This window comes from Chanodichthys erythropterus, chromosome 6 (assembly GCF_024489055.1).
Source record: "Chanodichthys erythropterus isolate Z2021 chromosome 6, ASM2448905v1, whole genome shotgun sequence".
NCBI lineage: Eukaryota > Metazoa > Chordata > Actinopteri > Cypriniformes > Xenocyprididae > Chanodichthys > Chanodichthys erythropterus.
Window position 1 is genome coordinate 3486400 of NC_090226.1, and position 26289 is coordinate 3512688.

General features: G+C 36.4%; 2 protein-coding genes across 4 annotated transcripts; one reads left to right on the forward strand and one right to left on the reverse strand.

The window, feature by feature from the left end:
- Nucleotides 1–7223: 7223 nt before the first annotated feature.
- Nucleotides 7224–9632, forward strand: si:ch211-222l21.1 (prothymosin alpha). Of its 2 annotated transcripts, none has more exons than XM_067387104.1 (5): nt 7224–7405; nt 8466–8558; nt 8858–8927; nt 9016–9095; nt 9176–9632. In XM_067387104.1, the coding sequence occupies exons 1-5, from the start codon at nt 7355–7357 to the stop codon at nt 9245–9247; spliced, it is 366 nt and encodes a 121-aa protein (XP_067243205.1). In that variant the 5' UTR covers nt 7224–7354; the 3' UTR covers nt 9248–9632. The 2 variants fall into 2 exon arrangements, with proteins under 2 accessions (XP_067243205.1, XP_067243204.1); XM_067387103.1 differs by having other exon boundaries at nt 7228–7405; nt 9013–9095.
- A 2561-nt stretch (nt 9633–12193) lies between these two features.
- slc45a1 (solute carrier family 45 member 1) lies at nt 12194–26057 on the reverse strand. 2 transcript variants are annotated; one of them, XM_067387748.1, is made up of 10 exons: nt 25943–26057; nt 24896–25329; nt 22841–22933; nt 22395–22619; nt 20470–21350; nt 20236–20389; nt 18890–19066; nt 18600–18805; nt 15503–15728; nt 12194–12571 (listed from the first exon to the last, which is right to left on the reverse strand). In XM_067387748.1, the coding sequence occupies exons 2-10, from the start codon at nt 25317–25319 to the stop codon at nt 12543–12545; spliced, it is 2415 nt and encodes an 804-aa protein (XP_067243849.1). In that variant the 5' UTR covers nt 25320–25329; nt 25943–26057; the 3' UTR covers nt 12194–12542. The 2 variants fall into 2 exon arrangements, with proteins under 2 accessions (XP_067243849.1, XP_067243850.1); XM_067387749.1 differs by lacking the exons at nt 12194–12571; nt 22841–22933; nt 24896–25329; nt 25943–26057 and having other exon boundaries at nt 14951–15728; nt 20470–20594; nt 20655–21024; nt 21094–21350; nt 22395–22518.
- Between the last annotated feature and the right edge of the window lie 232 nt (nt 26058–26289).

Below are 26289 nucleotides of genomic sequence, written 5' to 3' on the forward strand. Positions count from 1 at the left end.
ATGAATCAAAGTTCATCACAAGTAGCTTTTCCACAAGTTGAGGAGGACAATACTAATATATAAAAGTAGCACACAGTGTCATTCACACACACACTAAACACCATCATGGTAACATGCATGAAATTTTAAAAATGCAATAAACATTCATTTAACAACATTAGATGTAACATAAAACCTTAATGTACATAACTGATTAGAACAAAATGAGAAAAACTAAGAAGAAACAGTTATTTCAAATGTGAAGTGTCACGCAGGGAATTGTGGGAATGTCAATTTACGGTTTTTCACTGTAAATTTTACAATGAATTGTTATTTTTCACTTTCAAAAACTGTGAATTTAACGGTATTTTACCGTAAAATTACATTAAATGTACCGTTAGATCTATTACAGTTATTCACCGTATATAGTACGGAAACTTTCTGTAAACCAATTAACAGTTTTTCACCGCAGCATTTTTACAGTCTTTTACTGTTAAAATCACGGTAATTTTTTACAGTGTAAACATATGAACTCTTTTTAAGAATAGCCAATTTCATATGCAGATGCAAAACTGACCAAAAAGCTGATTTTCACCAGGTACACACACAGCCATGAGAAAGCGTTTCAGAGTTGTAAGGGTTTCCACTGTTCAAGACAAAAGCACACAGTTGGAACACCAAGCCCTCCTTCAGATTTTTCCAATTACGGTGACCTTTTCTCCCCTAATCCTGACCCCTGATCTTTGACAAACCCCTTCTCAAACTTCCCTAAAGCCATGAAATTCCAAGAGTCAGGTTGCAGCCTTTTGTCTCGAAAATTCAGGTGCATCTGCAAATTACTTCCCTCATGGACCAAACAGGTCTTTTTAGTAACCACAGATATATGGGGGTTTCCTGAGGTTACTATGGAGCCTGGAGTTTGATCATGTGTGACTATGTCATTTCTGACTCAAATATATAATTGCTATACAAGTCAGTGAATCACACAGCAGAACTTAAAGGTGCAGTAAGCAATTTCTGAGAAACGCTACTGATATTTGAAATCAGCAAATCAAACATGCCTCTACCCAAAAGGATCACACCCACATCTTGCAGCACATGCCCCTCCCCCTTTATGAGTGGACACACCCCTTACTGCTGATTGGCTACAAGTGTGTTTTGGTGCTCAGTCTGATCCACTTTCAACTGTTTCTCAGAATTTACTTAATAAAATGCCATTCACAACCCATCTTATTTTCATATCTGACATAATGAACAGGGATATTCAAATGAAGAAATGTAGGCAGGACTTTATTCATCAGAGATTTGTAACGTCATCTAAAGCAAAGTCGTTTCAGAGGTGGAGCAAGTTATTTTTTTATTTGGAATGACATGCACTCATAATATGTGCATAATAAGATCAGAAACATGTAGGGTGGATTTTGATTTCATCTCGGATTTTACTGAAAATCAAGAAAATACTGCAGCCGTTTTGATATCCAAGAAAGAAAGAAAGAAAGAAAGAAAGAAAGAAAGAAAGAAAGAAAGAAAGAAAGAAAGAGTAACCATTCACACAGCATGAAAGAAAATGTGAGGATTAAAGGAGCATGTTGGTTCTTTTCTTCTTTTTCCCGTCTCTGGTTATTCCGAGGCTTTCCTTCATCAAAGAGTGCACTAAAAACCAGCAGGCAATCGTTGGAATTGTTCCAGTATCCATGGAAACAAATCTAGCTCGTGGGCAGGCTGTGGGTATACTAGAAGGAGAGAAAAAAAAAACTACAGGAAATGACCTAACAAAGACTCTCTCCTCTCCGATTGCTCCCATTTTCCAGTTGCAGGGAATGAGTAATGCTTGGACAAGAAGTGTTTTCTTTAAAAAAAAAAAAAAAAAATCGTCTGTTTCTTGTCTGGATTTCTACGGCAGACACATCGTGGGCTTCCAGCAGCAGACGGCTGTTTCGGTGTGTGTTACATATGGTCTTCATTTTCCCAATGAAAGAGCCTCTATGTGCATGTGTTCCACTGAGTTTACATCCAAGGCTTTATGTGATTGAATTAATTTTCTGTCAGTCTTACGAGTCTCCACCCACTCTGACAAACTGCCAAACTCCAAATCAATCCAAACACAAGCCCTTAAGACCTCCTCAGATTAAGAATGCATGTAGCACTTTCATCTCGGACTAATTACATCCACCTTTCAATCTGAAGACTTTGGATGTTGTGTTTTCTTTCTTAAGCACTGTTTTGACAGGATTGCAGTTATTATAAAAATGTTCATTTCATGTACGCATGCAGATGGGATTATGATCTGGGATTAGTGCTTGGATGCAGATGGATGTGTACATATGTTTTATATAATTTATTTATAAATAGATGATTAGTTGAAAACTTTGCTTTACTTGCACCAACATTTGCTCAACCAATGAGTTTGTGGCAGGACTATCAGTTTTTCTGACCATTTCCATTTTTTAAAATGAAATGATTGATATTTTTTCGTTTTCATTTTACTTTGAATGGGATAACAGTTAAGAGTGATAAAAAATGCTGGGTTAAAAACAACCCAAGTTGGGCTGAAAATGGACAAACCCAGAGATTGGGTTGTTTTAACCCAGCGGTTGGGTTAAATGTTTGCCCGATGTGCTGGGCAGTTTTATTAAATCAACTATTGTTTAAAAATGACTATATGGCTGGCTTAAAATGAACCCAAAAATAGGTTGGAAATGAAAAATCAGATACATAATTACTAGAGGCAACAATAATAATCAAACGGTGGACATATATTAATAAGAAATTAAACAAATAGTTTAATTATTATTTATATTTTTTGGCTAACATATTTTGGGTTTATTTTAAGCAAGCAATACAGTAATTATTAAACAATAGTTGAGTTAAATAAAACTACACTATAAAAAACAGTAAGTAAAATTTACTTAATTTTTCTTTTGCAAGTTTTTGCATGCATATTTTTAAAGTAAATTTCAAATATGGAATTAAGTTACTCTACTTAACTAAGTTAAGTAAAATAAATAAAGAAAATAAGTCATTTTAACTTAGCCAGTAAAAGGTTGAGTAATTTCTATTTAGTTCTTTTGCAACAAATTTTACTCAAACAATGTAACACTGAATTAAGCCATGCTCTTAAAGTGTACGCTTTACTTTAATAATACAATAGATATTGTGTAGACAACATGGCTATATAGAAGAAGACCTCAATACTTGGTACACAATCCACAATGACGGTAACATTTGATGGATCGTTTGAGTGTGAATGTGCCATTTTGAGTAGAAAATTAACTCCAAATGTCACAAAATGTCAAGTTGCTAAACATAACCACAAAAGCAATGATAAAACTGTGTAAAACAGCTGGAAAACAGTGAAAAATTGACCTCATTAATTATTCAAGGCCCAGTGCATGATGGGAACACCAGTATCAGAAAAGTTCAGTAGTTTTACTTAATTTTATAATGTTGATATTTACACTTTAATTTCTACAAGCTTGAATTGAGGACTAATATAGAATTTACTTAGTTTTAACCAACTTTTTCATGTAAAAATTATATTTGTTTTATTTGTAGTATTTAAATCAGTATTTAAATCATTTTTACAGTGTACCCAGCAGGTTGGGCAAACATTTAAAGGTGCTAAAGAGGATATTTTGTTTTATACATCTTTGCAATATTACTTGAAACTGTCTTTACTAACTGATAAAAGACTATTTATTAGGTGCACTGAAAGGAATAATATTAATATACATCATCTGTGCACGAGGTAGGGCCTTAAAAGCATCAGCCAATCGTTTACGCGATCATCGCAACCCCCTCCTTCACAGCTCATTTCGAGGGAACGCCTCCCAAAACTCGTGCACAAGTATTGGAACACGAGTGTTTACCTCCGGCATTCACTGTGTCGTGTTAGTGGATTCATTGTGACACAATTCGCGTAAACGATTGGCTGATGTTTTTAAGGCCCTACCTTGTGCACAGATGATGTATAATATTATTCCTTTCAGTGCACCTAATAAATAGTCTTTTATCAGTTAGTAAAGACAGTTTCAAGTAATACTGCAAAAATGTATAAAAAAAACATCCTCTTTAGCACCTTTAATCCAACCGTTGCTGGGTTTGTCCATTTTCAACCCAACTTGAGTTGTTTTGAACCCAGCGTTTTTTTAGAGTAGCAAAAAGGGGACATTCTAAAACGCTTAACGTGAAAAATGCTTAATGTACTAAGACAGTGATTTTAACCGACCAAACTCACTAAATATCATGCTGATAAAGTATACTATGTGCAAAAAATGAGATGAGCCCAGAATATAACATAGTATACTTTATTAGTATGATATTTAGAAAGTTTAGTCTGTTAAAATCAGTCTTAGTACATTAAGCCATGTTAAGCCTTTTCTTATAATGGTTCTATGGGAGGAAAAGGCTTAACGTGTTATTAAATGTGTTAAGATTGATGTGATTTTTTGCACATAGTATACTTTATTAGCATGATATTTAGTGAGTTTGGTCTGTAAAAATCACTGTACATTAAGCCACGTTAAGCGTTTTTCACATTAAGCGTTTTGGAATGTCCCAGCAAAAAGGCTTGAATTCATAATGAAAGTGAATCATGCAATCAGAAGATCCGCATGCAACAAGAAAATAAGTATTCAACAAAGGTCAAAATAAATGAGAAGTATATTTTTCAAATGTTATATCAGCAAAACGTCATGGGTTAGACTTCATCAGAAAAACAGTATACTTTGTGTAATAATTTTTTTTTTGCCAAAGTTCAGATAGAAGTAAAATCACAAAGTACACAAATGTACCTCACCTCCTAATGGAAAACTAGTCTGAATGAAGCAATTAAATCACTGTTTTCAGCTTCTCGTTTACATCGGAACCAAAGCTGAGGTTCTAGTACTGCATAATACTCCATCTGATAAAACAAAGACTACATGCTGACCCCTCACAGAGCACACCATAGTCCCACACCATCTGTGACCACCAAGTGGGCTTTGTTACCACGGTACGGCAGATCTGATGAGATTCAAATGGGGAGGGGGTCTTTATCTTTGTGTGTTTGAAAGAAATCCCTGATAAAAGTTCCACCTCTATGGACATTTGTGACTAGAATTGTCTGAAGAACTATAAGATGTGTTGTTTATTGAGACAAACTAGTTTAGTATATTAGAGTACTTGCTCCTTTTGAGGAATTACAGATGTGAGGCAGGGTCTGACTCATTTGACCCCTTGAAAGGGGAACATTATTAACCACAACCTGTAATCTGTTCCTTGTGCAACAGGCTACTCTCAAGTCTTATCTTTTGAGCAATAAATCTGTTGGTTATCTGTGCTGAGATGTTTGATGGTGTTGATAGCCATGTTAGCATCTTAGTGTGACTTCTTATTATGAATGAAACAGCTGCCTGGTGCGTCTCCATCTGGGACACAATGGCCTCTGAATACAACATGCTAATGAAACTGTGGCTGTAAACAAAGCCCCCAAAGAAGCTTGAATTCATCTATGCAAGCTTGGAGGCAGGTTCCAACCACACAAAACAACTATCAAGAGATGACGTCAAAAGAAAGGTCAAGGAAAATAGAAAAAGATTTGTGTGGTTTGCAAAGAGGATAGGAAATAATGACAACCAACACAAAATAGTATGTGACATAAAAGTACAACATTTCTTTCTCAAAAGCAAGAGAAGACGAAAAACTTTAAGTTAATTAACTTACCAATTATTTAGGCCTATATTATTGATAAACTTTGTCAGTTTAAGCCACTATAACTGCAACAACTCTCTTTAAGGGGGAACACTGTTTTTTCAGGCACCTTTCAATTTTGAGATTTTGCACTTTTTGGCTTTTCATAAAGTGTTTTTTTCAGACTGGTGGAAATAAAATATACAAAATACACTTTTAAGTGTATATTTTATTGCACTTTATCTATTTGCGCCTATAGATTTAAATTACAGTAAATATCTTTAAAGGCTGTTTACTCAAAATATTCATAAACACCAAACTTTAGTTTTATTCACAGAGGGATTTGTTGATATATAATTAGCCTGATTTTATGCAACATTATATTCCTAAAAAATAATGAAAGTTATTATTTTTTTCTGGCTATTGATAGTATTTTCTGATTTATGGAGTGATAAAAAGAAATTCTCACTGTAAAAACCTTTGAATTTAATATGTCCAAAAAAATAAACAAGAATTTTGAACCTGACGTCATCCAATATTCAGATTTTTGTTCTAGAAATGTGCAATTTAGCACATATTTAATTAGATAATGCCTCATTTTCATATTTTTTCAGGCACCTGTCTTTTTTGAGATTTTGCACTTTTTGGTTTTTCATAAAGTGTTTTTTTCAGACTGGTGGAAATAAAACATCCAAAATACACTTTTAATTGTATATTTTATAGCACTTTATCTATTTGCGTCTATAGATTTCAATTACAGTAAATATCTTTAAAGGCCGTTTTCTCAAAATTGATTCAGAAATCTTCAGCAGAACTTACAAACTTTAGTTTTATTCCTCTCTATTTTTTGAAGGTTTTTACAGAAGGATTTGTTGATATATAATTAGCCTGATTTTATGCAACATTTTATTCCTAAAAGAAATTGTGAATTTTTTTATTTTTTTATTTTTTCTGGTTGATGATAGTATTTTCTGATTTATGGAGTGATAAAAAGAGATTCTCTCTGTAAAACATTTGAATTTAATATGTCCAAAAATAAATAAATAAATAAATAAATAAATAAATAAACAAGAATTTTGAACCTGACATCATCCAATATTTAGATTTTTGTTCTAGAAATGTATGCAAAGTAGCGCATATTTAATTAAATTACGCCTCATTTGCATATTTAAACATAACATTTTAAAAAACACAAAAAATGTCTGCAATTTTTAATGTAATCAATCAGCTGGGGAAGTATTGTGATTTCTATTAGTTCATTTTTTACCCTAGGGTGTCTCGCCTTAAATTTACATAGAGAATGAGGAACCAAAACAAAGAAATTTAGATTTACGTCACCAAAATGGCTTGAATTGATCATGACCTTTTCGAGACACTCAAAACAGTATTTTTAAAAGACCGGGTAAAGGGTAAAATTAAATATTCCACCAATAAGACAAGACTGGGCTTTACAAGAAGAGGCGGAACTTTATGAAACAATTGACAGTGGCTCCTCCAATCAAATCGAAGAAAGGATTTACGTTGCTACACTTCTGTCCAATCAGATGCCAGTGAGGTTGACGCTGCTCTCAACGCGCCTTTCAGTTCTCAGGTTCTGGCAGTTTTGATTCACTCTTCCTCCTCACGTCCGACCGTCTCCTACCTCATCCCACCACTTCTAACGCTTTTTTCGGACATTTTTCTTTAAAACATCTCTATAAACACCATGGCTGATACCGCTGTTGACACAACCACCACTCCCGAGGTCACCGCAAAGGTAAGTTTGTTTGAAAATGATGTATTTGAGGTAATTAGGCTAATTTGGAAATTTAAATAGAGAGAAAAAAGCGGATTTTTAACAGCAGTAAATGTTATTTTTAATGTGAAAATGTTAAATTAGTATTCTCCGTACACCAGCATCATATTTTCCGTTAATTCGTGGTTCGCGCCGTGTCGTGTTTAAATGTAACGGTTAAAAGCAGAACCGCTAAAAGTCGTTAAAAATAAGGCAAACCTCTGAGGACCGAATTCGACACATATTCCCATATGTAATCATATCCAATTAACGTTAAGTATGGGGTTTCGGGGGGGAGTGAATTGGTGAACCATCTGCCAATTTTTTTTTTCTCTCGTTCTTTGAAATTTTTGTGTGTGTGCAAAGTCAAGGCTCTTGATCTCTGCCGCTCGAATAGGCGGGAATATCGCCGCCGCGTGCTGTAAATCGTTCGCGCCTCCCGCCCCCAGTCTCCCGAGCACGTTGTCTTGGCGCGCGCTCTGCCTCCTTTTGTTTGCAGATCGGCGCGTGTGCGCGCACGCGCGTGCACGGCCACTATCGGGGAATAAAAGGGGCAAGACGGCGCGAAATAACCTTAAGTGACCTCGACATGTGTGTCTGAACAATAGATTTAATTCACTAAGCCGTGAACTCAAATCGATTGTCTATATAGTAGATCTAGTGTGGGGCTGACAACATTACAAAAAAGAAAGATTTAATTTTTTCCACTCCGATTAACCATTAGAAAGCGTGGTTCATACTAAATTTATATAAAAAATGATGGCATAGTTTCTGAAAGTGTTTTTAAAGCCAAAACTTGAGGTGGTTTTCACGACCCTGGTGTTGGTTTGCCATTTAATGTATTTTAACAGGCCGTCATCCAGCTGGTGTGTGTGGTCTGTGGCTCATCTGTGTGTGTGGGTGGGGAAGAAACTCTCGGAAACAAACTTTCCCCTATACTACCATGAGAAACGAGTACGCTATCAATGTGAAATAAGCACACGTGCGTTGTTTATGCACTCTGAGGGGGTTTATTAACCGATAAACTTCTGCTTTATTTCAGGACCTGAAAGAAAAGAAAGAGGTTGTTGAAGAGGCAGCGGAGGCCGCGAAGGAAAACGGCAGCGAAGACGCACCTGCCAATGGAAATGGAACAGTAAGCGTTGAGTATTTCCCAGCAGGCCTTGTGGCTTTTGTCCCCTAGTTACCCGCTCGCCGCGCAGGTGTTGGAGGGCCCCCTCCCCCTCTTTCATCACCCGGCTCTTTGTTTAGGGTTCGAGAACTGACACAGATGCATCATCTGATGCTGTGCACATGGTTTCTCAGCACATAACCGACCTTCCCACAAACGTTGGAAATTATCATAATGATACTTAATTGTCATAAATCCCCAAATCATCTGGTGACATAACAAACTTGGTATCGGTTTCACTCACTGTGTTTTCTCTCTACTAGACTACTAATGGTGCTTCACATGAAGAAGAGGAAACCAATGAGGATGAAGAGGGTGGGGATGATGAGGAGGGTGAGTTTGACTTTGACTCATAAACTCTGTGCATTTTTCCACCAATGCAAAAACTGATTATTGACACACTTTTGGTTGTCAACAGCAGGAGAGGCAGAGGAGGAGGAGAAGAACGGTGCTGAGGAAAAGGCAGATGAACATCCAGTGAAACGTCCAGCGGAAGAGGAGGTGGGTTCGAGTTTCAGTCCACACATGGACACAAACCCTAACGTTTCCAGCACGTCTAATCTTTGCTTGTCTGCTTACAGGAGGCAGTGGAAACAAAGAAACAGAAGACAGAGGAGAACGGCGACTCCACAGAGGCTGAAGTCAAAGCTTAAAGTTCTCGCTGCCCTTCAGTAGCTCTGTCTGTATGGTCAGTTCGACCTAGTAGAGTTTGTGCTTTTCTGTATATTTCACACATTCTTTTGCCGCTACAAGATCTTTTTTTATTGCACTGAGGCCCATAACATCATCATGACCCTGTCCCCTTTTTGTAAGACCTTATTTATTGGTGTAGGACCAACATTAGAACCCTGTGTTCAAAGAAACGACGGACAGTTTATTTTAGCGCACGTTTAACAAGCACACATTCTACTCTGTTATTTGACCAGCGGATGCACACACAAGCAACTGAAAGCCTGAGGTTCTGTCATTTTTCATGGGTGACATTTATCTGATCCACTAAAGACCAAAGATGAGTTTTAAGCAGGGGCTAATAGACAATGTTTAACCTGGTTGTGCTGCTAGAAGTTAATCCCTCGCTTTGGCAGATCAGTTAACATAACAGATGGCTCACATGAATGAGAGGGTTTTCTTAGTCATCGCATCACCCGCCCCCTTTTCTGAACAGCCTCTAACATGTTAATTAACCCCTTTTTAAATCTTGAAGGTCTTTTGTTCCATATGCATTTAAAAGGATTATATCTTTCTATCCTTATGTACAGTTTTGGGGGTTTTTGTTTTATCATTGTGTTTTATATGGGAAGTGCAGAATGAAAACAATCTATAACAGAACTGTATGCTGGTACTGGTGTTCTTTCAGTCCTTCAAAGCAAAACCTTTTTTTATTATTGTGTTTTGGTTGCTTTTTGACCACTGCTTTGTATAGTTTGGTTCAGGATTATAAATAAAAACGTCTTTTTAAAATGAGTGCCTCTGGGGTCTTTTTTTTAAACGTCATGTTGGGGGTTGCAAAACATTTGGAGAGCTGTTTGAAACATGATTGAACATGCACCAAGTATTTGAAAGTGTAAAAACAAAAAAGTAGCTTTTCAAACAAGGAAGACTAGTTACTAGGGTTTTCTTATGTTTATAGGCCAGGTTTGAACTCCATTTGTGATCCTACTGCGCCCCCTGCTGGTTAAAGTCTTAAAGTCCCCCTATGGTGAAAATCAAGTTTTTTAATGTTTATATGTCTATGTGGTGTTTTTAAAATGCTTTTAGACAAACCATGTGCAAATTCATAAGTCAACACCATTGACCCTTTTCACATTTCCAAGATTCTCAGGTGGAAGTCACGTTTGCTCAAATAGCAACAGAAAACAACAGTGGTTTCACAAAAACAGGGGAAAAAATAAGCATTGATAATGGCAGTCAGAAGAGAATTATGTCAATTGTATTAGAAATAAGCCGCTGTACTAGAAACACCCTCACAGCAGCGTTAACTATTTTTGTAATTTGATGCAAAGTTAATATACTAAGTACAGTCAAAGACTAAAATAACACAAGACGCGTCACTCGTATTATTATTAATGGGAGAAAGTGCAACGCACAATATGGCGGAATAACTCCCGCCTTCAAATAAGAACCAATCACCGATTGGTAAAGTCATCGTGTCACACAGCGGCTGTTAGAAGTTCCGGTTCCTATAGAAACAGACGCGCGCCTCCGAAATGAGACAAGAGACGCGCATTTACTACAGCGCATGGGCAATAGCTTGATCCAGCCTGAAAAATACAGTGTTTTGTCATGATTCGAGCATTTAGAAACAAAATATACATAAAAATATATGAAATATAAAATTTAATCGAAAGCTTGGTGAACAGCTTTGGAGAATTTGATGTTTCTCCATTCAAAGAGATGGGAACGGCACTTGAATGCCCGAGAGGCGCTTCAAAGATGGCCGCCGAGTGAAATGAGTTGTCTTAAAGGGACTCTAGTATAGTGTCATATATAAAAAAAAAAAAAAAAAAAAAAAAAAAATATATATATATATATATATATATATATATAAAAAAGAAAATATAAAAAACTTTGCAAGATTTACGATGCTGTTTGAAATCGCTGGTGTTTCTGACGTCACAAACTTCCTTGTAACCAATCACGTCATCCTGCTGGCGGTTTTTAGCATATCATTAACTATAACCGCTCTGAAGCAATGGAGTAATGTAGCAATAGCAACACATTATTAGCTGTTTGATAATGTAGTCAAGCAAAAGGCTATCTATATTAATTACGTTATGTGTCCGACGTTGTAAAAAGCGATACCATAGACCATAGAGGTTTTCCCGCGAAATTGGGCTACTTTAACACTGTTGCCGCGGGTTGTTTTTCATGTCTGGCCTGGCAACCCTGCCATAGACCTTTTCACAGACTGTAATGACACGTTTTAACAGTCATCGTAAATCCTATATTTCATTTTTTTAAAAACGTATGTACATTTATAACACTATACTTAGTATTATATTACCTTTGCATCAAATTACAAAAAAATAGTTAACGCCGCTGTGAGAGTGTTTCTAATACAGCGGCTATGGGAGTGACGGTAAAAATGACAACTGTCTCTCTACTGTCTGCCGTTATCAATCGCCCTCGCTGTTTTTTTCCTCTTTGAAAGTTGTGAAAACACTATTGTGAAGTTTTTCTTTTGCTATTTGAGAAAATGGAAACACAAAAAAATATATTTAATATATTCTCTCATATCTCAACTATGACGACTTCCGCTTCTGAGAAATCCGGAAATGTGAAAAGGGTCTATTGTGCAGCGTTTACCTCAGTAAGTTGACCGAGTGGAGCTCTGAGCTCGTGCGAGTGAGTGGAGGCGGGGCTAATTACCATAATCATAGATCCGCATATACTAAATGAAGCAAGGGTGTAGAGTTACACTCAAGCTATTTGAACGCATTTTTTCATAGGAAAAAAAATATAATCAAATATGAGTTTTAAGGGATAAAATCATTGACTACAGGGGGACTTCAAACATGGACCTACTAGAAGCTTCACCAGTCAATTGGAACAACATCTGCAGCACAAAACCTTCATCCTGTGACATCTGTTTAATTCTCAGAGCATTTACCTGTACAATGCCACTTATTTACATCATTTTCCTTAGTGGAAGATACCATATCTGTACATGCTCGTGTAGATTAAGCAAAGAATGTGATGATTTCAACTCATTCAGTTCTTTATTTGTTGCTTCTTGATTTGCTCGCTACCTTTTTTTTAAAAGTATGAAGTGTTGCATGTATTGCAAAGCAAAACAAACAAAACAAAAAAAGATGCTTAGCAATACAGGCACACAATTCTGAGCGCTCTGGTGGAGAGTCCATATTTGTTGTCCAGATTTGTCGTAGTCACCAAACAATACATTTGGCTTGTTCTTCCGCACAGGGCCTGTTTCCGTATTGCGATCACTCACGCCCCAGCCTCAACGTCCGCTCTGCCTGATAATGACAAGAACGACGGTCATTACAACGATCACGCCAGACCACAGGAAAGCAGGCATGAGAGCGTGCGTTCCATGACATGGCTCAGTAGGGGAACCATAAATACGTCATTTATGTTTTTCTTACAAATATGTCATTGGAGCGTCCACCAGTGTCAAGCTACGAGCCATGTTACAGTATGGCAAACATGCGAAAGGAATATTGGCACTCATAATCTGTGTAGTAGGTAGCTAGTATTCAAATGATGAGCCTAATCACTTTAAAATACTATGTGCAAAACGAAGAACCAATAGAGACACAGACATTCTCTGTTTTACTGTCATACAGTTTGAAACAGAGGCCTACAGTAAGGCATCAATGCGGCTTTACATGCAAACAAACCGACAGGTGACATCTTCAAACAGTTCATGTTGACAGGATACATTTGCTTTGGACATGTGAGAGGGGTTTACTTTTATTAAAAGCAATGAACTTTAACAATTAGCTGATCATAAACAATATAAAGAGAGCTCAGAGAGCTATAAACAGTTTTGGCTTCCTCTGTTACGAGGAATCGACAGTAAAAAAAAAACATTTGACATATGTACACGCCAGATGAAAGTAGTCAGGCATCACATGTTCACAAACACACTTTCTCTCATACACACACTACACAAGCTTGCCGTCATGCAGTCACTGTTTGCAGCATGCTTACGTTAAGAGATCTGAGTGAGATGCATAGTCAAAAAACGCAGCTCTTTTACCCTCTCTCACATCTCCAGGACTGCGTAAAGTGAGGAAGATGTATCTGAAGCAAGCTCAAAGAGTCTGGGCTGTTTGTTTGTGTGGGGTCCAAAATTAACTTTTTACCATGTTTTCCAACGGCTGTTGAATATTTTTGCACAATTTATATACAACATTGGGTCCAAAAGTCTGTATTGTTTTTGCATTCTTTTCTACTTTAAAACAATTAGCAAAATTTGAGTGAGATTTATCTGAAATTAGTGAGCTCAGAATTTGGTTTGTCTATTTGCATGACAGCAGCACTGAAGATTATTTTATAAGTCCATTTCCACCACATAAGAACAAAAAAAAAATCATGCTTTGGCAAATCAAAATGACATGAAAAGTCAAAATTATGACATTATAAGGTGAAATTATGACTTAAAAAGTCAAAATTATGTCATGTAATGATTTCAACTTTTTGTAATAATTTTGAATTTTTGTCATAATTTCGATTTGTCGTATTTTTGACCAAGTATGTCAATTTCAACCTTTCTAAGTCATAACTTCGAGTTAGTATATCATTATTCAAAATTTTTAAGTCAGTCATTTTTAGTATGTCGTTTTTGACAATGTCATAATTTAGACTTTTTAAAGTAATAATTTCAACTAAAGATGTCAGTTTCGACTTTTTATATCATAGTTATGACTTTGTCAATTTCAACTTGGTATGTCATATTTTCAACTTTTTATGTCAATTTCGACTTTTTATTTCATAAGTTTGACTTTTTCCTAATTTCAACTTTTTATTTCATAATTTTGACTTTTTATTTCATAATTTTGATCTTTTTTTTCCTAATTTCAAATTTTCATCTCATAATTATGACTCAGTAGTATGTCATAATTTTGACTTTTTTCATAATTTGATTACATAATATGATTTACCAGAGCATGACTTTTTTTCCCCTTATATGGCGGAAATGGGCTTCCATATGATTTAAACAAAACCAGATGATTATGTTCATCAGAATGTTTAGAAAATGACATAATTTACTGTATATATATATATATATATATATATATATATATATATATATATATATATATATATATATATATATATATATATATATATATATATATATATATATATATATATATATATATATTTGGTATATTTTTACTTGTGGGTGCAGGACACTATAGTTCATTTATGTAAGTGAGGATAGCAAAATAAAGTAAACTGTGACATATTATACCCAAAAATTCTTCATACAGTGGACTACCAGTAAAATTGATCAAAATTTGGAGCCAAAAATTATTCAGACACTTTGACCTGACCATGTTTTGCTTAAGTGTTATCTGACATAATTAAGATTATTTTTTTCTGAGACAGTTTAACTCTGAGATCTTGTCATATTTTATGACCTTTTTTTAATTATAGTAAATAAACTGTATTAATGAATGAAATGTTCAAGGTGTCTGAATAAATTTTGGTTTGACTGTATATATATATATATATATATATATATATATATATATATATATATATATATATACCCTAAATCATAAAACGTTACTGTTTATTTGTACATTGGGAAAAACAAACAGTTTTTCATGTAAAAATAAACAAAGTTATATTTACTGTATATACTATATGTATGTGTCCTAAATCTTAAAACTTTATTTTTATGGGAGAAAAAAATAGAAATTTCAATGTGGTCTCAGACTTAAGGACCTTAATGAATGTATATTTTTGTACTTTTGAAGAAAAAAAAATCCCTTTATCCCTTACATATTTGTGTCATATATGAAAATGGTTACAAAAACGTGGTTCTGTTCCACAAGATTTAGTTTTGTTGAAATTTCTCTAGTGTTGTCTATAGTGTACTGAAGTGAAAACATTTGGCTTCCTATAAACATCTGACAGCAAGTTTTCCACTAGGGTAAAAGTTGTTTGAAGTGCACAACAGTCACTGATCTTTTATTTAGAGGACTGTTGGAATTTCTCTGCTTTGATTCTTGGATATCAAAGAGCTTTAGACTATCGTTCTTACATCATGGTTTATGTTATGTTGCAAATCAAGACAGCTACCAAACAACTGTCTGGTAACTCATGTGGTGCTGATGGAGTGTTAATTTTGGACCCGGTGTGTGTGTTCGGTGTGAGAGAACAGATCTAAATGTGCACCAGTAGTGGCTGGGTCTCACTCTGGGGAGGCTCACCCTCGGGTGCTGGCAGATGGTACACCACACACAGTGAGGAGTACAGGCACCCCACAAATGACATCAGACTTGAAAAGTACATCACGCCCTGGGCCCCACCCACCAGCGTTGTCAGTGGGCCCATCGCCACGGAAACCAGGATTTGTGCCAGGAAGTACTGACAGCTGAGAAGGGAGATGTCCACCCCCATCCCTCGCCTGGTCCCATTCTCTGATGAGCCGCAGAACTGCCAGAAGAACATGTGGACATTCATGACTGAGATCAATGAAATCTGAAGTCACACTGAGTGAGTGAGGACTAATTGCAGTCAAATAGATTCAGTAAACATTTACTGCAACTTATATTCAAGTTAAACTCCATCATCATGCTGTCGGAGTATTTTGAGAGTGAAAACATGCAAAATGCATGTCCTGTATTGTACTTACAATGAAGTCTATGGGGAAAAATATTACAGAGGGTTTAACACTAGAAGTCCCAGAGAGCAGCCATTTGGCTTTTCTACCTATAAAACCCGCAGGACAGCCGAATGGCTGGAAGTCTTTAGGCTAATATCCTTAATCAGCTGTGAACAGTTGCTTTTGTTATGTAAACAATGTGGGGCCATGCTGAGCCACGTTAAGGAAACTTGTGTTTCACTTTGCCATCTTAGGGAGAAATCAACACACATGTTTTTTTTTCCTTTGTTGCTGAGATCTATTGATAAAAATAGTACAAAATAAAATAAAGAAACCAACCATTTGTACACATATTTACAAAAAATATTAAAAAGTGAGTGAGTACATTCCAGCAATCACTCACAATCCTGGCACTGCCTGGCAATATATTATAAATACATTTTGTATATATCCATTATATATTAATCTTATATTTGATATTACTTCATAAGTCCATTTTTAAAAGTGTTTGAAAGATGGGTTCAAGTGTACTACAAGTGGTAACTAAATACATTTTTCTATACAGAGATAGTATGTTAAAAGCACATTTTAGTTCAAATTCATGGTGTCTCAAAATAGCACAGTTGAGTACACTTAGATGTTCTTAAGATTATCTTAAGAAGTACTAAAGAAGAGCTTTTAGTATATTAAGTACAAAATAAGTGCATGGAAATAGAGCACTGTACATTATGGAAGTGTAAAAGTGTACTAAAATAAAGTGTATTTTACTGCACTTTTTTTTCACCTGGGTAGACACTCCAACACTTTCCGTTTGCATTAAGATTATTTTTATTACCACACTGGCAGATATTGATAATTTTACTAAAGTAAAATGCACTTAATTTAGATCCCCCCAGGAAACAAGACTAAATATCATATATAATTTTCTCATATAGAAAATCCATCTTGATTTAAGATTTTTTTTTTTTTATTTACTTGAAATAGGATAAAAAATACTTAGTATGAAAAGCATTTTTGCAGTGTGAATGAGTGAGTTAACTTTTTAAACATCACTTGCACTCCCTCATTTCAGGGTTAACATACTCAGAGTTTTCACTTAACCTCCTTTCTGAAACCGGCCCATGGTCAATCAAGTTCTCTGCTTTTAGCAGCCCTCCCTCCCCCACACATACAAACAAGCCACCAGCAACCATTCACACACACACCCCCAACCCCCCTGCAGATTGCTCAGGTAATGACCATATTTACACATGAATTGATGCTAATGATAGCCACAAGACTAGCCAGTTAGCATCCACTTGGCTAAAGGAGGGTTACAAATCTCTGGGACTTCTAGTGTTAAAAGCAGAAATGTGCCACTTATATTGTTGTTAAAAACTTTCTTTCATGAGCTTTAAAGATGTATAAAATCATCATTTTTTTGTGTTGCCAACATGCAAATAGTTATGTTATATTCCAATTTTCCCTATTATTTATACCCCTATTTGGTATCCTTGTGCGTATTGTCTAAAAACTACTATGTTCACTATAGTTGTGAAAGGAATTTAAAGATTCTATATAATTTTGCACCAACAAGGTTAGTATGTGAACACAAATAATGATTCATCTTGATGATATGCTTTCAAAATAATGTGTTTATACTGATATCGTGCCCCATGGACTTCTAAAATGCATGTTTGAGTCGTCTTAACTGAAAGCAACTTGCACTGACATATCTTAAAATATGGCAATGTTTTGTATCAAGATGCACATCAGTAATGCGTTATTTTCCAAGGCACGCTTATTAAAGCTACTTAAAGGATTATTTCACTTCAGAATTAAAATTTCCTGATAATTTACTCACCCCCATGTCATCCAAGATGTTTGTCTTTCTTTCTTCAGTCAAACAGGAATGAAGGTTTTTGAGGAAAACATTCCAGGATTTTTCTCCATATAGTGGACTTCAACAGGGAACAACAGGTTGAAGGTCCAAATGTCAGTTTCAGTGCAGCTTCAAAGAGCTCTACATGATCCCAGACGAGGAATAAGAGTCTTATCTAGCGAAACGATTTGTAATTTTCTAAAAAAAATAAAACTTATATACTTTTTAACCACAAATGCTCATCTTGCACTGCTCTGAGATGCGCCACGCATTACGTAATCATGTTGGAAAGGTCACACGAAAAACACTGACATCGTTGTTTTACCTTTTTTTGTAAAGGCCGTTTGACTTAGTCTTTGCATGTTCGCTTTGTAGACACTGGATCTGTACTTCTGCCTACGCCACTCGTGACCTTTCTAACGTGATTACGTAATGCGTGGCGCATCTCAGAGCAGTGCAAGACGTTAAAAAGTATATATATATATATATATATATATATATATATATATATTTTTTTTTTTTTTTTTTTAAATAACCAATCATTTCGTTAGATAAGAGTTCTTTGAAGCTGCACTTAAACTGACATTTGGACCTTCAACTCGTTGAACCCCAGTGAAGTCCACTGTATGGAGAAAAATCCTGGAATGTTTTCCTCAAAAACCTTAATTTCTTTTTTAATGAAGACATGGGGGTGAGTAAATTATCAGGAAATTTTAATTCTGAAGTGAACTACTCCTTTACATGTCCTAATTTAAATAAGACCTGTCTCTGAAACCTGGCCTTTGTGTTTTTTACATGTAATTATTGTGTGTTTCTGCGCTGCAGATGATCTTCCTCTCACCTGTGGGCTCTGGTAGTATTCACAGAGCAGAGAGTAAGGCAGCGTACAGAGAGAAGAGAAGAGAACTCCGTAGGTGACGCAGAGAGACAGCAGCACATACAGGTTGGTGGAGAGAGTGGCCAGCCCTGTGCCCAAACCAAAGGCCAGATAGGCAAAAAAATACAGTGAACGCAATGAGAAGCGCTCCTCCAGCTTCTCAAGAATGGCTGATGACAAAAGAAAGAAATGCTATTACACAATAGTCTTTATGCATGGTCAAGTTGTACAGTATCGGTCACACTTTCACCAACCTGAATAAAAAGCAGCACTAAATGCATAGATGCACATCCCCCAGCAGCCCATGGTGACGCCCGAATTATAGCGCTTGTACTCCTCTGAATCGTGGTGAGCCTTTGGGTCTCCACCAAACACAACCTCCCCCATGAAGTCGGTGTAGAAGAGCAGCATCCCCTCAAACGATAACCAACCTGTGGATCGTGTCCAAATTTATGATAGAAGATGACATAGTTGGACTTTTAAAAACACTCTCAAAACACTTGAAATAATTTTAGATTAGCAAGAAACCCCAAGATTATTTTTTTATATATTTTTTATTATATTTTTACCTATAAACAGATCTAATACATATGATCTTACCATATTTAAATCAATTCCAATCAGTTATTTTATTTTAAGAATTTATTAATAATTTTGCATTTTAGTATTTATATTTGTATTTATTTTCACATTTATTTAATTTATTCATTTATTGTCATTTTTAAAAAAAATAATTATATTTAATTTTAATTAATTTTATTTCAGTTTTAGTTTTAGTAGTTTTAGTACTTTAACTTAAACTTTTCAGTTAGTTGCAAGGAAACATTGCAAATTTTTGAACCTAACTGCAAAATTTTTCATCTAATATTTAAATGTTATTTTAGCTTTTTTCAGTTTTATTTCAACAAACTTTTATTGTACTGTCAAAAAATATTTTAATAGTTTTTAATTAACATTATATAGCACTCCCAGATCCATTTAACACATCTGATCTTACCATATTTAAATCCATTCCCTAAAATCAGTGTTATTTTATTTTAGTATTATTTATCCTCTATTGCTGTAAAATTTATTAATATGAATATATATTTATTTATTTTCAAATGTATTTAATTTATTAATTTATTATTAGACATTGTATTATTTACTTTTTATTTATTTATTTTTTACATTTTTTAGTTTAATTTGTATTACTTTAAGTTTTTTCAGTTAGTTGCAAGGAAACATTGCTAATTTTTTAATCTAACTGAATCTAATAAGAAAATTTTATTTTAGTATATTTCAGCTTTATTTAAATTTACTTTAATTGTACTGTCAAAAATTATTTTAAACATTTTTAATTAACAATAACAATGCAACATTTATCAGATTTCCCTCCAAATCAGAGAAAAAAAAGCAAAAAAAAAAAAAAGGTTAGCTAACACTTCCATATTTTATTATTTTGCAGTTAAGGATTTTAATCAGCTGTAGGTCTTTGCTAATACCTTAATTTGTTATCAAAATCTTAATATCAGTGCTCTTCAAAACAACAACAAATGCATATAAAATATCAGCCTCAGACATTTTGTACATGGCTAATGAAATTCAAAACCTATATTACCCAGGAAATGGTTGGTACACAGGCTTCGTAAACATGGAGGCATCCTGCAGATGGCAGTACAGAGCAGCTTGATTGACATCTGAGAGTCTGCTCCTTCATGGCTGCCACTGAGGTCACTGTCATAGCGCATTCCATTCAGCAATATATTTGCCACCTTTAGCAAAAAAATGCTAAAGGTCAATGCAAAGTTGTATACATACAATGTACATAGTCAAACCTACAGTGCACACTGACCTGTTGACTGAAAGTGACAGTGCGTCTACGACCGTTGTCCAAGCCACCACTTGGAGTAATTATCGGGTCCTCCATTAAGGCCAGACTCTGGGGGCGCTTCAGTATCCCTGAGGTACTGCCTCGCTGTGACCCCGCCGCGGCCTCATTAGGCTGGTCGGCAGGTTCAATGGCTTGTTTTTGCTCATTAGCTTGCAACGCCTCAGTCGCCAGCAACTCTCCGTTAGGCTGTGAGAGTTTGTTTTGCTGTGCAACTTCATTTTCACCAGGCGTTTCACTTTGCCCTTGAGGAGGGGGCGTGTCTCCTGGTGGCAGAGGCGGAGCCACCGCCTCCGGTTCTAATGGCTGAGGAGTCTGCTGCCCGGTGTAGCATTCAATCAATACTCTGTCTATGTAGGAGGTGCCTAAAGAGGAAGCAAACTCATTAATGCCTGTGAGCGAGTTATCCCGACTGATGAAGCTGCCGTATTTGGGTGTCAAAGGACTGATAGGGGAGATGGGGCTGGTGAGGCCTGCGTAGAGACGTGCGTTGGCGCTGCTCGAGCGACCCAGTGGATCCTGGTAGCGGCAGTTGGAGAACTGGCTGTTATATAGGGCTTCCTCCTCGTCCTCATCATCCTGGTCTGCAGCAGCTCCAGGAGGCGGTGGTGGGGAGGGCGGCAGAGGGAGATTGGGGCTCTTGAGGTTCTGGCCACTTCTCGTTTGAGGCTGGGATTGGGGTAGAGGTCGCTCAGGAATACTCGTGAGGGTCATGGCCGTGGTGGCGGCGAGGGTGATACTGGTGAACAGGTATATGACCCGGAGCTGGCCACCCATTGACCTTCCAAACTCAGTTTTGTCCCAGTTAATGCCACCCACAATGTAACCAAACCCACCTCCAAGGCCTGAGTTAAATGAAAGATGCAACAGATAGATGAAAGGTTAGAAGTGAAATGAATGATGCAATAGTACTGTGATACAGTAGTGTTATTGTTAAATAAAACTAAAGCTATTAAAATCATTTTGTGTCATTGAAATAAAGCTGAAATAAAATAAATATAAATATTAGATGAAAAACATAAACTTAAAAAACTTAGAACGTTGCCTTCACAACTAACTGAAACTAAACTAAATAAAACTTTTACAATTACAAAAGCACATAACACAATGACAACTTAAACTAAAATATAAAAATAAAAGCTAATTCACAATATTAATAAATACTATAATTGTATATATTGTAAATAATACTAAACTGATTTAACACTGATTTTCAATTAATTAATTTAAATATGTTAAATTAAAATGAGTTAAATGGGTCTATACTTTTATAAGTAACTGAATAGTTGGTAAAATTAGCCAAAATAATTAGAAATGTTTCCTTCGCAAATAAGTTACAGCTGAAGTACTAAAATGACTAAAACTGTAATAAAAATAAATTAAAGCTAAATAGAAATATTAAAAAAGTAATAAAATGACAAAAGCACAAAACAAAATTACTAACAATGAAACTAAAATTAAAAAGCTAATTAAATATAATAATAAATATTATATTAATATATAAATAATATTAAAATAACACAGATTTTCAAGCAAATTATTTAAATATGGAAAATGTGTTAAATGGACCTAGGAGTACAATACGTTTAAAGGTCAAATTAGTCAAAATATACAACTTTGTTAAAAGTGACAAAAGCACATAATACAATTACTAAGACATTTTAACTAAAAATAAAAGCTAATTCAAAATATTAATAAATACTATAGTAGTATATATATATAGATATGACTAAAATAGAACTAATGTTATTAGACATATATTGGATTATGAAAAAAAGTCTATATGAGAACCATAACATCTTGCAACATATGCTGACAGTTAGTTCCCTAACAAACATATGCTTTAAATGAATAATTAGCCATAATTAATCTTAAAGTTGTGCTCTAACCTGCCAGAAGAGCATGTATATTTAGACCTCGGTCTTGGTCCTCTGGGCTACACACGTCCATCATGTACGCATGACTGGGGTTGTCAGCTGAGTCCGCACTGAAGTCCATCAGAACCACGCCGCACACCGTCAGCACGATGCCCCACTTGTGATCGAGGGTTGTGTCTGCCAGAGCTGATCCAATGTCCCTTCCATTCAGCACCAGTGTTAGACCCATCAGAGCCCCTACAAACACAGCAAAAGAACAACGTTTACATGCATTTCTTTAAATAAGAATGCAAGTTAAACAAGTGATTGCAATTGATTAAATCAATTGCAAAATAAAAATGAGTCTTAAAAAACTGTAAAACACAGTAAACTATAAACAGAAGAGTTCTAAACAGAGAAATAGATGCTTGATTGAGCAATTAGTGAAGTTTGCAATAACTAAATTCAGTACTGCTTACCAATCGCCAGGGCAAAAATAAAAGGTCTCCTGCGACCAAAGCGAGACGTACATCGGTCACTCCATGCCCCAAGAATTGGTTGCAGTAGGAATCCTGACAACCAGAAAAAAGAAGAGAGTGTACAAAACGCAACTGGATAGAGGGCATGCCGGAAACTGCTCGGAATGGGGCGAGTAGAGCCGGAGGGGTCGCATTGGTGCCGTGACCCAGGTAAACCTCACTACCCTGGCCTCAAGAGGCGCACTAGCAATTGATGCGTTCTTCAGCGTCCTTGCCCGACTCCTATGCCGGTGTCATGAGTAATCGTGTCCCCCCAGGAATCAGGTCTCCTTTAGGACCCAGGCAGTAATGCCTGATCAAAAGTTATTATTGTGATGTCTTGTCTAATTGGCCTATTTCACTAGTATGATGTTTATTACAGTAAGTGCACAAACAACATGCTTCAAATATATGAATGCTGATGGATGTATTGCATAATAAAACAATCTGGAAACAGATATTGGAAGCAAAAAACATACCTAATATAATAGCAGATTAAACCTTTATTTCTTCAGTGGAACTTTTTAGGATATCCAGCTTATTCTTTTCAATATAATGAAAGCGAATGCTTTTACAAAGGCATACAATTGCTTTGTGCATGAAATAGACCCAAAAACTTCTGCTCTAGCTTATGTTCAGGAGAAAAGTATATATTTTTGAGTCTGATTTGTGAATGAATTGCTCGCTTGATTCATTCACAAATCTGACGGATCCAGTATTTGAAAGATTCTCAATGAAAGCCGCCCGCTTTCATAAGCTGCTTAGATTAGTATTAAAAGTTAGAGAGTCGTCTAATTATTTCTTGCTCATAACTAAAAGTAGATCTAATTTGAATCTGAAAAGTAAGACTGAATAAACCTTGAATAACTGCTAGTTGGTGAGACAGTGCCTATGTTTATGCAACTGGACTCTGGTTACAACAGTTAGCAGGCAGCTTAAAGGGGTCCTTGATTATGATTTCACTATTACATTAACTTTAGTTAGTGTGTAATGTTGCTGTTTGAGCATAAACAACATCTGCAAAGTTACGACGCTCAAAGTTCAATGCAAATGGAGATTTTAACGAATTCTTTGTTTAAGGACTACAACAAATGGCTGGTAGGGACTACAACGAGCTTCTTCCTGGGTTGGTGACATCACAAACCCTCAAATTTACATAAACCCCGCCCCTGAGAACATGCAACAAAGGGGGTGAGGCCATGTTGAGCTGCTTTAGAGAAGAGGAAGAGTTGTTGTAGTGTTATTGTCATCATTTTACGCCGGACTGCTTCACAAACGAGGGTCAATTCAACACTGGATTTGCACAAAAGATTAACATGACGACACATGCTAGTGGATGAGTTGAATCAACTCCACAGCAACTACATACATTTATCCACTAACCATTCAGAAACGTCTAAAAGTTGTAACTTCTTCCTGAGTCTCTCCATCAGTGTCGACTCCGGTTTGAACAATGTAAGGCTGAACACCGTTACTGACAATCCTCATTTTGGCTGCGTGAGATTCTCCAGCTTTGTTGTTGTTGAGCTGTTAAAGCTCCGCCCTCTTCTGAAAAGGGGGCCGGGAGCAGCAGCTCATTTGCATTTAAAGGGACACACACAAAAACATTCGCACCCAAATAGGGACAAATTTGACAAGCTATAATAAATGATCTGTGGGGGATTTTGAGCTGAAACTTCACAGACACATTCTGGGGACACCAGAGACTTATATTACATCACGTAAAAGGGGCATTATAGGTCCTCTATAGGTCTGTTTTTTATACAAAGATACATGGCTTCAGAGGAATTTGAATATAGTGTTACAGACCACTCACTATTATGTATTTAAAAGCATAAATTTGTGGGAATCGAATCAATGTTTTTAGCACCATGATCTACTGTTTGATAATAATAATTTACAATCCTTGTTCACTTTTTAATTTTAATATTGAAAAGAGCAGCCAGGATAATGTCTCCTTTTATATTCCGTAGCAGAATAAAAAAGGAACGTTCATTTCTTTTAATACCTACTTACCTAAAATTGGACTGATGAACCACACAAGACTGTAGAACTGGTCGGGCAGCCCCATCTGAAGTAACACAGGAGTAACATACGCCGTCTCCATCGCGTAGCTGAACTCGATACCAAACAAAATGCAGCCGTTGAAGAGAAGCTCGGGGAAAGTGCGTCTCGGAGGAAGCTCGCTCAGGTCGAGCTGTTCCAAGGGGCATGGAGTATTTGGCGGCGGTGGCGGAGACGGTCTGATCAGTTTCCGTCTCTTTGGGTGCCTCTGGAAGTTGTTGGCTCTGTGACTGAGGTGCCGTGTGGTGGACGATGGGAAACTGGACGTCTTGGACAGAGTGGGTCTCCAAGTGCCATCCTGGGCAGTCCCGAACTTCCCCCCTACAGGACTGGATAACAGGGGGTCGCTCGAGGTGCCCATTCCAGGAGATAACATTCTGATCACACTGCAAGGGGAAAAAAGTGTGCAAATTACAAAAGAAATGGAAAAGCGCATTCTGTACTGAGCACTCTCAGGTCATGATGACATTGAGGACAAGATAAACAACACAACTGCATAAAGCAATGGTGCAAAGCACCACAACAGGGGTTTTGTACATCAAATTAGCAGAAAAGTATCGTGAAGAAGCGCCATTGCTTCAAGGAGGTCATTGATATGACACTTCCCTCGTGCACACGACGCACTGCAACCAATGCGCAGCTCCACTGTCAAGATGCGCAGTGCACATGTGGCTCCTCTATAGCTGAGGAAGCAAAACGCATAACTGCAGACTCGTTCCTTCACACTTCAGGTTTCTGATTATCTCTATTTTTTTTTTAAATTCATGCGTGCATAAAAAGCGCACATGATCCTTTGTGTCATAGAAATGTTTAATAATGGATGACAAGGAGGATGCTTGGAGAGCAAAACATCTCTTTATTTTCAGTTGGACCAAACCAGCTGCAATTCAGCGGTGAAATAATCACCCCAATCATTTGCTTTCAAGGTAAAGATTATACAATTGAATCGACTCCACTCGTTTGTTCTTTGTGAGAGAGGCGTGCGGATGGAAATATTACCTTTATCCGGGATGATCTTCATGCATTACTGGTTTGCAAACAGCAGACGGAACGGCACATCATGTTAACGCTGCTGTTTAACGTTTCGTCCTTTTTCGTCCTTTCTGGCGCAGTCATTTCTCAGCTTTTATCGTGCTCCTCCGGTCTTCCCCTGTTCTCTCATCTCTCCTCGGCTCTCCCCCTGTGACGTCACGGCATCGCCCCTCCCGCGCAAATCTGCAGCATCAGCATCAACTGAAAACTGACACCTGTCAAAAACACATTTGGACCTTCAAGATGTCATTTATTAATTTATTTATTTAAATCGACGATTTTAATATTGGAAATAGGTTATGAACCTGTTCGTT

Excerpts from the sequence above, each read along its gene's own strand:
- si:ch211-222l21.1 (XM_067387103.1), top strand. The coding sequence starts at position 7,355 with ATGGCTGATACCGCTGTTGACACAACCACCACTCCCGAGGTCACCGCA. Across the intron at positions 7,406-8,465 it reads CTCCCGAGGTCACCGCAAAG|GACCTGAAAGAAAAGAAAGA; the intron begins GTAAGTTTGTTT and ends GCTTTATTTCAG. Across the intron at positions 9,096-9,175 it reads AACGTCCAGCGGAAGAGGAG|GAGGCAGTGGAAACAAAGAA; the intron begins GTGGGTTCGAGT and ends GTCTGCTTACAG.
- slc45a1 (XM_067387748.1), bottom strand. The coding sequence starts at position 25,319 with ATGTTATCTCCTGGAATGGGCACCTCGAGCGACCCCCTGTTATCCAGT. Across the intron at positions 22,934-24,895 it reads GTTCATCAGTCCAATTTTAG|GATTCCTACTGCAACCAATT; the intron begins GTAAGTAGGTAT and ends TCTGGTTGTCAG. Across the intron at positions 18,806-18,889 it reads TAGTGCTGCTTTTTATTCAG|CCATTCTTGAGAAGCTGGAG; the intron begins GTTGGTGAAAGT and ends TTTTGTCATCAG.